Source organism: Hordeum vulgare, chromosome 6H, assembly GCF_904849725.1.
Source record: "Hordeum vulgare subsp. vulgare chromosome 6H, MorexV3_pseudomolecules_assembly, whole genome shotgun sequence".
Taxonomy (NCBI): domain Eukaryota; kingdom Viridiplantae; phylum Streptophyta; class Magnoliopsida; order Poales; family Poaceae; genus Hordeum; species Hordeum vulgare.
Genome location: NC_058523.1, coordinates 464,458,286 through 464,471,580, shown reverse-complemented (window position 1 = coordinate 464,471,580; position 13,295 = coordinate 464,458,286). Strand labels below are relative to the sequence as shown.

The following is a 13,295-nucleotide window of genomic DNA, read 5'->3' as shown; positions in this document are numbered from 1 at the left end:
GGCAGCGCAATGGCGTGGCAGCGGTGGTGTTGCTATCCCGGCAGGGCTACGCCTAGCGCTACTGAAACAGCAAACGGAGAAGAAAACGATCTAGGAAGAGAGAGGGGCGCCAAGGGCTTCGTGTGTCCTCTTGGGGCGCCCCCTCCCCTCTATATATAGGTGGATGGGCGTGGGGAACAACCCCTCCAAGCCCTAGGGTGCAACAATGGGGGGAGGAGCTGGAATCCTAATTGTTGAGGCATAGTTTATGCCTAAGTAATTTTGGTGATTAATGACAGTATCGTACAGGACTAATCGTGTGTGTCAAGGTTTCAGGTAACACTCGTCAACGGCACAAGCCAACTCGTCTCCATCGGTAGTAGTGCTTATGCACTACCAAGGGGCCAGCGGTAGTACCGCTGGAAGCCCCAGCGGTAGTACCGCTGCATCCAGCGGTAGTACCCCGATCTCTCTCCCTAGCCAATCAAACTTGTTGATTCTTTAGGGATTGGTTGAGAAGGCCTAGATCCACACTTTCACCAAGAGAAAAGTTGATTCCCCCACCTATCCCTTGCGGATCTTGTTACTCTTGGGTGTTTGAGCATCCTAGATGGTTGAGGTCACCTCGAAGCCATATTCCATTGTGGTGAAGCTTCGTGGTCTTGTTGGGAGCCTCCAAGCTTTGTGTGGAGTTGCCCCAACCTTGTTTGTAAAGGTTCGGTCGCCGTCTTCAAGGGCACCTATAGTGGAATCACGGTACCTTGCATCGTGCGAGGGCGTGAGGAGAATACGGTGGCCTTAGTGGCTTTTTGGGGAGCATTGTGCCTCCACACCGCTCCAACGGAGACGTACTTCCTGTCAAAGGGAAGGAACTTCGGTAACACATCCTCGTCTCCATCGGTTCCACTTGTGGTTATCTCTACCCTTTACTTTGTATTTGCTTTTACTTGTGATTATATCTTACTTGCCTTAATAGGTCTTGTTGGTAGCATCTATAGGGGTATCCTCTTTGTCATATTATTTGTGAACCCGTATAGTGTTTACCTTAACTTGTTAAGTTTAATTAAAAAGTGGTCGTTGTCTATTCACCCCCCCCCCTCTAGCCAACCATATCGATCCTTTCACAATCCCCTTCATCCCCTTCCAAATAAAGGTGGACTTTCCACCTTTCCCAACTGCATGGGCCTCGAGAGACTTGTGCGCTTGGACAAATAAGGCCACGATGTCTCCCCTCAGCCCATGCAAACCCTTGGTGGACTTACGGACTCCTCCGAAAGTTTTAGGAACCTTCAAGAAGCTTCCCGGTACAATAGCGGAAAAACACAAAACTTTTCCGGTAGCCAAAATATGACTTCCCATATATAAATCTCTACCTCCGAACCATTCCGGAGCTCCTCGTGACATCCAGGATCTCATCCGTGACAACGAACAACATTCGGTCACCAACATACATAACTCAACTATACCGAAATGTCACCGAACCTTAAGTGTGCAGACCCCGCGAGTTCGAGAACTATGTAGACATGACCTGAGACACTCTCCGGCCAATAACAAATAGCGGGAACTAGATGCCCATATTGGCTCCTACATATTCTATGAATATCATTATCGGTCGAACCACGATGTCAACGATTCAATCAATCCCATATAATGTTCCCTTTGTCCATCGGAATGTTACTTGCCCGAGATTCGATCGTCGGTATCTCCATACCTAGTTCTATCTCGTTACCTGCAAGTCTCTTTACTCGTTCCGTAATACAAGACCCCGTGGCCAACTCTTTAGTCACATTGCTTGCATGCTCATTGTGATGTTGTATTACCTAGTGGGCCCTAGAGATACCTCTCCGTCAGACGGAGTAACAAATCCCATTCTCGATTCACGTCAACCCAACAAACACCTTCGGAGATACCTGTAGAGCACCTTTATAGTCACCCAGTTACGTTGTGACGTTTGATACACACAAGACATTCCTCCGGTGCCCGGGAGTTGCATGATCTCATGGTCATAGAAATAGATGCTTGAAATGCAAAAAATGATAGCAATAAACTGACACGATCACATGCTACGTTCATAGTTTGGGTCTTGTCCATCACATCTTTCTCCTAATGATGTGATCCTGTTATCAAATGACAACTCATGTCTATGGTCAGGAAACCTTGACCATCTTTGATCAACAAGTTAGTCCTTTAGAGGCTCAATAGGGTCAGTGTGTTGTCTATGTAACCACACATGTATTTGAGTTTCCAATCAATACAATTATAGGATGGATAATAAACGATTATCATGAACAAGAAAATATAATAATAACTAATTTATTATTGCCTCTAGGGCATATTTCGAACAGTCTCTCACTTGCACTAGAGTCAATAATCTGGTTCACATCACTATGTGATTCACACCCAATAAGTTCTAAGGTTTATCATGTTTTGCTTGTGAGAGAGGTTTTAGTCAACGGGTTTGAACCTTTCAGATCCCTGTGTGCTTTACAAATCTCTATGTCATACTATAGATGTTGCTACCACGCTCCACTTGGAACTATTCCAAATGACTGCTCCACTATACGAATCTGGTTTGCTACTCAGAGACAACCCGATTGGTGTCAAAGCTTGCATCGATGTAACCCTTTATGACGAACTCTTTTATCACCTCCATAATCGAGAAATAATTCCTTACTCCTCAAGTTACTAAGGATAATCTTGATCGTTGTCTAGTAATCCATTCCTGGATCACTCTTGTACCCCTTGACAGATTCATGGCAAGGCACACATCAGGTGTGGTACACAACATAGCATACTATAAAGCCTACAGCTAAGGCATAGGGGACGATCATCGTTCTTTCTCTTTCTTCTACTGTGGTCAATCTGTGAGTCTTTACTCAAATTCACTCCTTACAATATATTCAAGAACTCCTTCTTTGATTGATCTATTTTGAACTCCTTCAAAGTCTTGTCATGGTATGTATTCATTGAAAGTTTTATCAGGTGTTTTGATATATCTTTATAGATCTTGATGCTTAGTGTTCAAGTAGCTTAATCCAAGTTTTCTTTGAAAAGCACATTTCAAACAACCCTATATGCTTTACAGAAATGCTACATCATTTTGGATCAACAATATGTCAACCACATGTATTTATCAGAAATTCTATAGTGCTCTCACTCACTTTCTTGGAAATACAAGTTTCTCATAAACTTTGTATAAATCAAAAAGGTTTGATCATATCATCAAAGCGTACATTCCAACTCCAAGATCCTTGCTCCAGTGCATAAAAGGATCGCTGGAGCTTGCATACTTGTTAGCATCCTTAGGATCGACAAAAAAAATTAGTTGTATATTATTACACTGTTATGTTACCCATACTAGCTAAAATACTCATACTATTTAAATTATTCATACCAAAAGTTGATGTGTGCTTCAAATATTTCGGATTTTTTGGGTATCCGAATTACCCGAACCAAAAGTTTGGGTAATTTAGGTTCGAGTATTTTTTAACATATAAAAGTTTCGGTTCTCATTTTTAAATACCCAAATTATCCATAAACTGAACTACCTGAACCGAAATAATCAAAAAAACGCATAGGGTGACCGGGCAGCGCAAGAGGAGGCATGGGCGTAGTTGGGGTCAATGGTGGGGGGTTGGCAACAGGGGCAGGCAAATACCACGGCACGGCGCGTGCAGTTATTGCGGTGCTCGATCGGTCGGTCGCCCGCTCACCGCAGGGCGAGCATTGGAGCGTTGCGCCATCAAGGAAGCTAGCTAGGGCACGCCATGCACACGCAGAGACGGCAGCAACGCAGCTGGTAGCAATGGCGATCCATCGCGCTGCAGTCTTTCCCGTGGGAGCGCGGTGGCGAAACATGGGCCCTGTCGGCGCGCAGGGCATGGGCTTCTTCCTCCCCTCCCTCTCCCTGAAAATCACCCGTGGAGTGCACAGTGCAGTGGCGTAGTAGTACCAGCACGACTAGGCTAGGCTAGGCTCCTTGAAGCAAAACCGCACCCCACTCCCACTCCCACTCCCAGCAGGCAGCGGGCGGCCACTTTCTCTCTGCCGTCACCTCGCCAACCCCTTTGCGCGCGCGCCCTCTTTCCCTTCACCCCGCTTCCTGCTCGCCCTGGTTTCTTTCTTTTGACATAGATAAGACGGGCTAGCGAGATAGATAGATAGAGAGATAGATAGATGCAGATAGTAGATAGCTAGCTCTCTCCCAAGGAGACATTCCCCGCTTTATGGATGCCATGTGGTTACTGACCGCCACTATGCTCACCCTAATAACCCATCGCTAACCAGCCTGCCACCATATCATCCTCCGTTAAGCTCAGCTCCCTTGCCCTCTTTCCCCCTTGAGGCCAACACCCCCCTCCCTGCTCCACCACAAACCTAGCTATAAGTTTCCAGCTTACAAGTTAGAACAAGTCACAACACAGCACAGCACAGCACAGCACGCCCCAACAACCCCACCGCCCAAGAAACACACCACGGCAAAGAATCTCCGGTCCTAATCGCACCGGAGCGAGCCGTCCATGGAGTACAAGAGGCCATCGCATGTGGAGGAGGACGAGGAGCTGGACGGGGAGGAGGAGGAAGAGGAGGAGGACGATGAGGAGGAGGACGAGGAGGAAGACGAGGAGCAGGAAGAGGGGGTGATGAGGGAGGACCGTCGGCACCAGCACCAGCACCAGCACCATCATCGTCATCACTACACCACGGCGCCCGCCACGGCCGCGCCCCCGCAGCACCTGCACATGCACGGCCGAGCTCCCCAGGTTCTTGGCTCGCCTGCCGCGGCTGCTTCCTCGCCCTCCTCGTTGATGGAGGCAGCCGCTTTCTCCAGGCCCCTCCTGCCTCCCAACTCCTCCCTCGTCTCCTCGCCGCCGCCGCCGCCGCAGGCGCCGCCCGGCTTCCTCTTGCCCCAGCACCAGCATCCCAACCGGAGAAGGATGGACAGTGAGAGGGAGCGGGAGAGAACGGTGGAGGCAGCACCTGGGGAGGCCCACCGCCAGCACCACCACCAGCAGCAGCCGCAGCACCAGCGCCAGCGCCAGCATGAGCCGGCAAGAAACGGCGTTCTTGGTGGTGGCGCCATGCCTCCCCCGCCGCCTACGCTTGCCATCGTCACCGGCTCCTCCACAAGGGCACCGGGCGAGCACGGTGGCGCCACGGGACCGGAGCCGTTGCCGTGGAGGTACAGGGAGTGCCTGCGGAACCACGCCGCGCGGATGGGCGCGCACGTGCTCGACGGCTGCGGCGAGTTCATGCCGTCCCCGGGCGACGGGGTGGCCGCGCTGGCCTGCGCCGCGTGCGGCTGCCACCGCAGCTTCCACCGCCGCGAGCCGGTGCTGGTGGTCCCCTCGCCCTCGCCGTCCCCGGCCTCCGCCGTGGTGTCCCCCTCCGCGACCCCAGCCGGCGCCAACTCCCGGCTCATGCCGCTCCTCCTCGCCCCGCCGCACATGCAGCAGAAGCGCCCGGCCGTCCCGGCGTCCCCGATGTCCGCGCCCGCCGCGCTGGCCGAGTCGTCGAGCGAGGAGCTGCGCGCCCCGCCGCCGCCTCCGCCTCCGCCGCAGGCGCAGGCGGCCGTGGGGTCGGCCTCCGCGCCCCCGGCGCCGAGCAAGAAGCGGTTCCGGACCAAGTTCACGCCGGAGCAGAAGGAGCGCATGCTGGAGTTCGCGCACCGCGTGGGCTGGCGCGTCCAGAAGCCCGACGGCGGGGTGGTGGACGCCTTCTGCGCGCAGGTCGGCGTCCCCCGCCGCGTCCTCAAGGTGTGGATGCACAACAACAAGCACCTCGCCAAGACCTCGCAGCCGCTGCCGCCGCTCCACCACGACCATCCTCCTCCTCCTCCTCCCCACCACCAGCACCACCACCCGCCGCCGCCCCACCAGCAGCAGCAGCAGCAGCACGGCGCATGAGCGAGCAGCAGCAGCGACACAATGCTAGAGGACGCATTAGCCATTAGCAATTTTTATTTATCCCGTGTAATTCCCGTAACCTCATCGTTGTCAGGTGTTAACTCATGCGTCGGCAGTCACTTAGGAGGAGGGAGTAGACCAGTAATGTGATGAGGCAGGCATGCATGCATGCATTCCATCTTCCTCTTGCTCATTGCTTCCATGGACAAATAACAACGGTTAGGTTAGCATGGTGAACCCAAATGCTTCTTGCTTAGATCCTACTACTACTACATTGAAGATTCTATGGTCTCTCTCTCTCTCTCTCTCTCTCTCTTTGTGCTAGTGCTGTAGTGCATGCGTGCCCGTGCTCGCTTGTATGTATGCAGTTGCAGGCTTGCAGTGGCAGTGGCATTTCTTGATGCAATGCCACTGTCATTGCCAATGCACCCGCCCGTCTTGGCTTGGGCACTCGTTGCTTTTTGACTTTGCTTTTCGGGCTTGTTGGATTCCCTCTGGCAGAGGGGAGCATTGGGGTGAGAGAGGGAGGGAGGGGCCCTTTGCTTGCTCGGAATGTACTTAGGCGTGGGGGTTTGTCATTTGGTGTGCAAAGTACGATTAAGGAGGGGGTCATTACAGGAGGGTTTTCTAAGCCTCTGCCCTAGCTTTCTGCCTTGATTGGGTGGGGCCGCTGCCGGTAATCCCCTTTCCTAAGTTGTCTTGGCAGCCTTTCCGGGAGGCAATTTTGTTTGAGCTGCTGCTTCCTCCATGGATGGCCTTCTGCTGCCAAAGCTCTCGTGTTTTTCTTTCTCTCCTCTCCCTGATTTCCGGTGGTGGTGATGGTGGTGGTGGTGTCAAAGTTGTTGGACTTTGGCCAGAAGGCAGCAGCAGGCGCATGTGAGAGCGGACTGTGTGTGTCAGAAGCTGATCAAAGGGAAGCAAGCCCCGCCGGCCTGCCTGCGTTTTGAGTGTGCGTGTTGGGTGGATGGCAGCGCAAAGTGAATGATGATATGTACATTGTCGGCAAAATTGAAGGCTTGCATCGCAAGAGCCCATCCCGGCTCTGCGATTCGATTCGGTGATGCGCTCCGTTTTTTTGGCAATGACATTTCATCTTACGGTTTGTTTTGTTTTGTTTTGTGGGTGTGGTCACCAGCGCGATGATGATGATACGCGCCTGTACTTGTGCCTCCATCTCCCTCCCTCCCTCCCTCCCTCCATAGTCCTGATGAAAGGGTAGTCGCTTGTGTTTTTCGTTCAAGCGTCTTGTGGACATTTTATTTTTAAAGAGGAAAAAAAAAGAGCTTCTTTTGGAAGGGAAAATGATTGATCACGAGTTGAATTTCAACACCAATGCTTGGTGATGGATGGGGTTCTGGAACCTACAGAAAATTGGTATGGTGGTGTGGTAGGGGAGAGGTTAAGGCAGGTCGTGCCTTGCGCCATGACAGCGACCTGGTGGAACTTCAATACCGCCACGAGATCTACAGGCGCGCTGTACTTGGGTATAGTTCAGCCTTGATGGTTGGGTTACAGATGAGATTTATTTACACAAGACTAACGTGCTGTTGCTGTTGCTGTTGCTAGAGGAGAAGAACAATGGTACGTAATGTACCTAGAGGTGTGAAGGTGAGACCGGAAACGGAAACTACATCATTTATTATGTGGACATCATTGATACTGATACTGGGGGGACCGTGCTCCGGTGGCACCCCCGTAGCTTTCATTTCCTTCTCAGTTCCATGGGCATTTCAAATGCAGTTACATGTTGATGACACACAGGTCTACCCACTGTAAATCTTGAGGAGGACAACTCTAAGTGCTCGGACATGAACGGCATTGTGTTTCTGAATTTTCTGATTAAAGGAAGAACTAATGAATTGGAGACACCTTCGAAGTAAGATAACCCTGAGAAGAGAACGGAGTCCACACAGAAACACCATCGCAGTTCAACTGCTCAATTCTAGTAACAATTAGCACCAAAACATCATCCCCAAGTGTACAGATTATTACCAAGGCCGACTGAACAGGTAAGAAACCAAGATGAGGCTATATCTCAACCCTGTTAGAAGGTCTCAAGGACAACTCTACCTAAGTTCGCCACAGGCAAGCACATCCAACAAAATTGACAGAACTAACCTGTGACACGCAAGATTTTCTGTCTCCACTGTAATTCGAAACCATAGCTGCTATCAGAAGTAGGTGGGAGGCGATTATATCTCAGTACCATGCCTCAATCAGTCCGGAATAATGCGACCTCCAGATAGATCTACAACGCTGCTCAAGCTGCGGCGTCCGAAGCAAGCTTCATGCGCTGCTGATGCTCGGCGATCTTGTATTCAACCACCTCATTGAACAGCTGCGGATTCAATATGCAGTCAGGACTCCCGTAGACAGCAGCCTGCACACTGGCCATCAGCTTCGCAATCTCTCTGCCAGAGAAGCCATCAATCTTGCGCGCAGCGTCCCTGAGTAGATCATCGGTTATGTCCTGTACATGTATCTTCTTCGGCTGCTTCTTCAGCAGTGTCCTCCAAGGAGAACTCTTGTCATCTTCCTTGAGCATATAGTTGTTCAAGTATAACTTGAGCAACTGAAACCGCTCCTCTTCCCCAGGCAGGGGAAACTCGATAACTTCATCAATTCGGTCAGTAATAGCAGCATCAAGATCACCCGGTCGGTTGGTTGCAAGGACAAGAACGATGTCCCTTGATTGGTCACCAGTTCGAAACAACAGTGCATTGAGAGCACTCCGCTGAGCTTCACTCATATGGGTACTGTTACGCCTAGTGAATTAGAAGGAAAAAAGAAACAGATATATTAACGAAATTGATGTGTGTGTATACCCCCCCCCCCCCCCCCAAAAAAAAAAAAAGATAAGGTGGATAAAGCTGGGACAGGAAATAAAGTATGCTTAGACCTAGTAGCTAATATTTGATAATTACAAGATTTACTAGTAGTAAGAAAGTGATTGAGTTGCAAACTTACTCGCACAAGAATGCATCAGCCTCATCAATGAAAAGAAGCATGCCTTTTTGGGACTTCTTAGCCCAATCAAAGATTTCATGGATCTTGGTAACAGCCTCTGATCCTAAGGGTGCAACATCTCCTCCTGTCATCATTGCATAATCAAGGCCCTGTGAAGGGTACAATGGTGTGAGCATTGGTGGATACAGGGAAAGTTTTTCATGCATAAATTACTTAAATATCTTCAATGTGAAATGGAATTCCTGTCAATCTCCCTACAAAACAGAAGTATCCCACTAGTAAAGTTTCAACAGCTCCTGGTCTTAGACAAGGGAACTTCATCAATTGTACTCTCTTTTGAACTTAAAACATTCAATACGAAAATGAAAAGATGAGCAGTATGGTTGCCGCATAGTCTCTCCGTCCGGGTTTACAAGGCTCATTTGGTTTTTCTTGAGTCAAACTTGTTCAAATTTACCAAGAAAAGTATTAACAGCCACAACTTCATAAAAATACATATGGAAATGTACTATCTAATGTTACTGATTTGGTACTGCAGATGTTGATGTTTTTCTTGATAAACTCAGCCAAATTTAAAAAGATTTGACTTACAACAAAGCAAATGAGCCTTGTAAGTCCAGACACAGGTCCAACCTGAAAGCATGTCTTCACAATAAATAAAACTGCCATATAGCTCAAGTTGATTCGCCAGGATTTCTTTCGTAAAATTCACATTTAGTTAAATTTAAATTTACAATCAAGTTACATCTAGTCAGGTTTTGAAAATACTCAACAGTACGACCGAAAAAGAGCGTTGGCAGCAAACAATTCTCTGTTGATAGTGCAAGAGATTAAATGTATCAACTTACAGATTTGCGAGCCATCTCCCTGGCTACTAAAGTCTTGCCAGTTCCAGGATGTCCATAGAACAACATATTGCGGAATGGTGCATCATGAGATTTCGTATTTGCAGTTGCTCGTGCAAGATGTTCAATCCTTCGTTTGAGTGAAGGGTGAAGAATAACATTGTCAAAGGCCGCACCTCCCGACAGAGATGCAGAGCTAGGTTTAAGAGCCTTAAGACCTGGCAATGGAAACTTTCGCCTTGATGATTCACGAATCAGTGAAGGCTGACCCAAAATTCTGTTGACGTAACCCCATGTGACCCTGGCTCCTTCCCTGGATGAAAATTAAATAAAACCATCACATGTCCATACCATTGTTTGTTACAAGGAAATGATAGGATCCCCAGACAAACCTAGTAGTATAAACTCCCGCAGCTAGTGCAGTGACTCCTCCAATACCCATTACTAGCTTACTCCTATCAGTCAATAATGCTCTTAACCCACCTGCAATTCCACATGAGAAACTAGTATCAAAATTAGAGCAAGACTGGAATAATCATGGTTTCTTTATTTTAAAAAATTGAAATCCCAATCCATATATGAAATCTAAAGCACACCTAAGAAAGGTCTCCGCTGAAAACAGACATGGTATAATGTAGAAACAGGACGCTAAGTGATGCGTAATCTTATTCATTTAAGTTGGAAGAAAAATTCAACATAAGAATGCTGATCAAATAATTGAAAATTGCAAGATTGACCAAAGTAGTGATGTATATAAACCTTCTATATGTGAAAAGGTGGTATTTATTGCAGCAATCCATTTTTCTTTTTCACCATTCATGAGTTCCACAATCATTCTTTTGTTGTAATCTTCTGTCAGCTTTGCTTCATGAGCTTTAGCTTTAGCATCAGAAATAGCATTCTCTTTGTTTGTCTCGCGATCATTTTTAGCCTTTTCTTTCACAGCCTGTAGCTCTTGCTCTAGAATCTTCTGTTCTGTGGCACGCCTAGCTTGTTCTCTTTTTACGGCACCAATCTCTTGCATCCTTACAAGTTCAGCGTCCCGTCGTCTTTCAGATTCACGCTCTTCCTGTCAAAATAGGTGCTTCATTAAATCATGTGTTGATGTTCTCCTTATAAACCCAAGGCACCACCGGAAATAGCACCAACTTAACATAGATATAAACATGAAGGGCATCTTCAGCGCAAGACGCCTGTACAGGCGCTTAGGAAAATAAAAAACTATTGTAGATATAAAGAAATATCCAAGCACGTGTTTGTTTCAACGCTGGACGCTAACTTGTAGGCGCTAATAGAATTGCATCGTGCAGCAGCGTTTCATCCCGCAAGGCACAAGAGGCACAGGCGCCCGATTCTATATTTTGCGTCAACGCTTCACGTGACGCCAGGAATCCACCAGGAATGGATGGCCTAACTGCCAATCGATCAGATATCCATCCTGGCGCCTCCCTATTAGCACCTGCGTTCGGCATGCCCTAGCAAAGGTAGTTAGAGGGTGGAAGATTCAATACCTGCTTTCTTTTCTTAGCCAACTCATCCTCGTAGCGTAACCTTTGTGCCTCAAGTTGTGATTGCTGTTTCAAATTTTCTCTATATTCTTCACCCATTTTCCGCTTCGCCTCCTGTCAGATAAGGGTCAACACAAAAGTATGAGTGTATTGGCAGCAGCAATGTACAACGGCTCAATGCATCATCATAGCTAGATGCACAGATGAAATTTTATACCACATAACACATTTGTTCCAGTTTTAATTGCCATGAAGTTCTAAATCCGTGATACTTTGCTATTCACAAGGATCAAGCAGGCGATTTATTATGAATTATGACCTACACCACTTGAATGGTCAGGCCCTAGATTTTTTTTCCAGACGAGAATGTTAACAGCTCTGCTTTCTTAAGCAGGCCTTGTTGTTGTTGCAGGAAGCTTTCTAAGCAAATTAATGGTTAACGAATCAGATGCTCTTCATTCAGAGAAGTTGCGAACTCCAACACTACAGAAAGAGAATGCTCAAAAGGCGGATTAAGTAAAATGAATTCGAGCAGTCTAGCATTGGAATCGAGTGACATCGAGCAATTTTCGCATCAAAAGGGGGAAAGGCCGCGAATAACTCACGATTTCCTTGACTTTCCAGTAGATTTCGTTGTGGACCTTCTCCGCAGCCATCTCCGCGAGGCGCGCCTCCTCCTGGCTCTGCATCAGCCCAAACAGCTGGGGCCAATGCCAACAACAACGGGGGCGTCAGAACGGGCAACACTCCAGGTAGGTAAGGCGTAAGGGGCCAGAGCGCGAGCAGCTTACCAGCTTGGCGTACCGGGAGGCATTGATCTTACGCAGCGCGCGGGCCCCACGCTCCAGCTCCTCGGGGTCGAACCCGCTGGAGCCGGACGAGGCGGCGGCGGGGGCGGGCTGGGCATCTGGAGGCGGCGGGGGAGGAGCGGCGGGCTGGCGGCGGAAGGGGAAGACGCCATCCGCGTACGCGACTTCGCCGAGCGACGCCAATACCGCGGCCCCGGCGGCCACGGAGGCCGCCGCCTTCGCCGGCCGGAGTAGGCGGCGCATGGTGGGTGGGGGGAAGCTTGGGGCGCGAGGGTTTTCTCGGGGGTTTTGGCTAAGCGGCGACTGGAGAGAAATAGGAGAGGGGGAGCTCCCGTCGATGGGGGAGTTTTCCGGTAACCTTCTTTCTTGCTTTCCAAGCGAGAGTACTGCTGGATGGGCCTGTATTGGGCCTCGCCAGGTATCATTCGGTTATATTCGCTTTCATTTATGACGGCCCATATATCATCTGGAGAAAAGATTCAAGCAAAAAAAAAGAAAGGAAACGCATTTTTTTTCTTTGAGGGGAAAAGCTGCTACCGTGCTGTACACTACGGGAGATTGGGATGTGAGGATATAATCAGAGATAATTTCTTTCCCCGTTGGTGTTGAAAGGATTTTCTGATTACCCATGAGTGCAAACATGACTGATGATTTTGCGGTGAGGATATAATCAGAGATAGTTTCTTTCCCAGTGAGTGTTGAAAGGATTTTTTGATTACCCCTAAGTGCAAACATGACTGATGATTTTGTTGCTTGGCATAAAAGAGTTATAATTTTTCGGTTAGATCAGCATAGTACATCGAATGGAGGTATCAGTTTATTGGGCGCCTCAAAGGTTCGGATGAAGGTCCTTCCACTAGCAATCATGTGTGAAAAATCCTCTAGAACTCAAATATTCTAAGTAAAATTAAAATATCTGGCTGGAAGGCTCTACATGGGATCGTACCATGCTTTTCGGTGCTAGCAAGTCGACATATTCATGTTTCTGGACAGTGTCCTATTTGTCAGATGGTGCAGAGAATATCCACCATCTAATGGTTGCATGCACGAGAGCGAGAGAAGTTTGGAGAGTTCTGGGGATGAAGGAGGTGATTAATCGGGCACTTGGAACTGATAGATTTCGCAACATCATTTTTGAAAACTTACTTGTGACCAACGCCGACGTCTAGCAACTATTCAGCATCTATCATTGTGGGATATTTGCTCGCAAAGTGGTGTGGTCGATGCTCCTTTGGTGGAGGGGTTAGCTCTTGAAAACAGAATGATGCGCGTGAATGAACT

The 13,295-nt window shown here is 48.5% G+C and overlaps 2 protein-coding genes across 2 annotated transcripts; one reads left to right on the top strand and one right to left on the bottom strand.

Annotated features, from left to right (window-relative positions):
• Nucleotides 1-3,990: 3,990 nt before the first annotated feature.
• Nucleotides 3,991-6,169, top strand: LOC123406025 (zinc-finger homeodomain protein 7-like). Its single transcript, XM_045099527.1, has one exon. The coding sequence runs from the start codon at nucleotides 4,500-4,502 to the stop codon at nucleotides 5,883-5,885; it is 1,386 nt and encodes a 461-aa protein (XP_044955462.1). The 5' UTR covers nucleotides 3,991-4,499; the 3' UTR covers nucleotides 5,886-6,169.
• A 1,643-nt stretch (nucleotides 6,170-7,812) lies between these two features.
• LOC123406023 (ATPase family AAA domain-containing protein 3C-like) lies at nucleotides 7,813-12,344 on the bottom strand. Its single transcript, XM_045099526.1, has 8 exons — nucleotides 11,997-12,344; nucleotides 11,811-11,906; nucleotides 11,209-11,319; nucleotides 10,457-10,766; nucleotides 10,090-10,180; nucleotides 9,701-10,010; nucleotides 8,853-9,001; nucleotides 7,813-8,650 (listed from the first exon to the last, which is right to left on the bottom strand). The coding sequence occupies exons 1-8, from the start codon at nucleotides 12,255-12,257 to the stop codon at nucleotides 8,146-8,148; spliced, it is 1,833 nt and encodes a 610-aa protein (XP_044955461.1). The 5' UTR covers nucleotides 12,258-12,344; the 3' UTR covers nucleotides 7,813-8,145.
• Nucleotides 12,345-13,295: the final 951 nt, after the last annotated feature.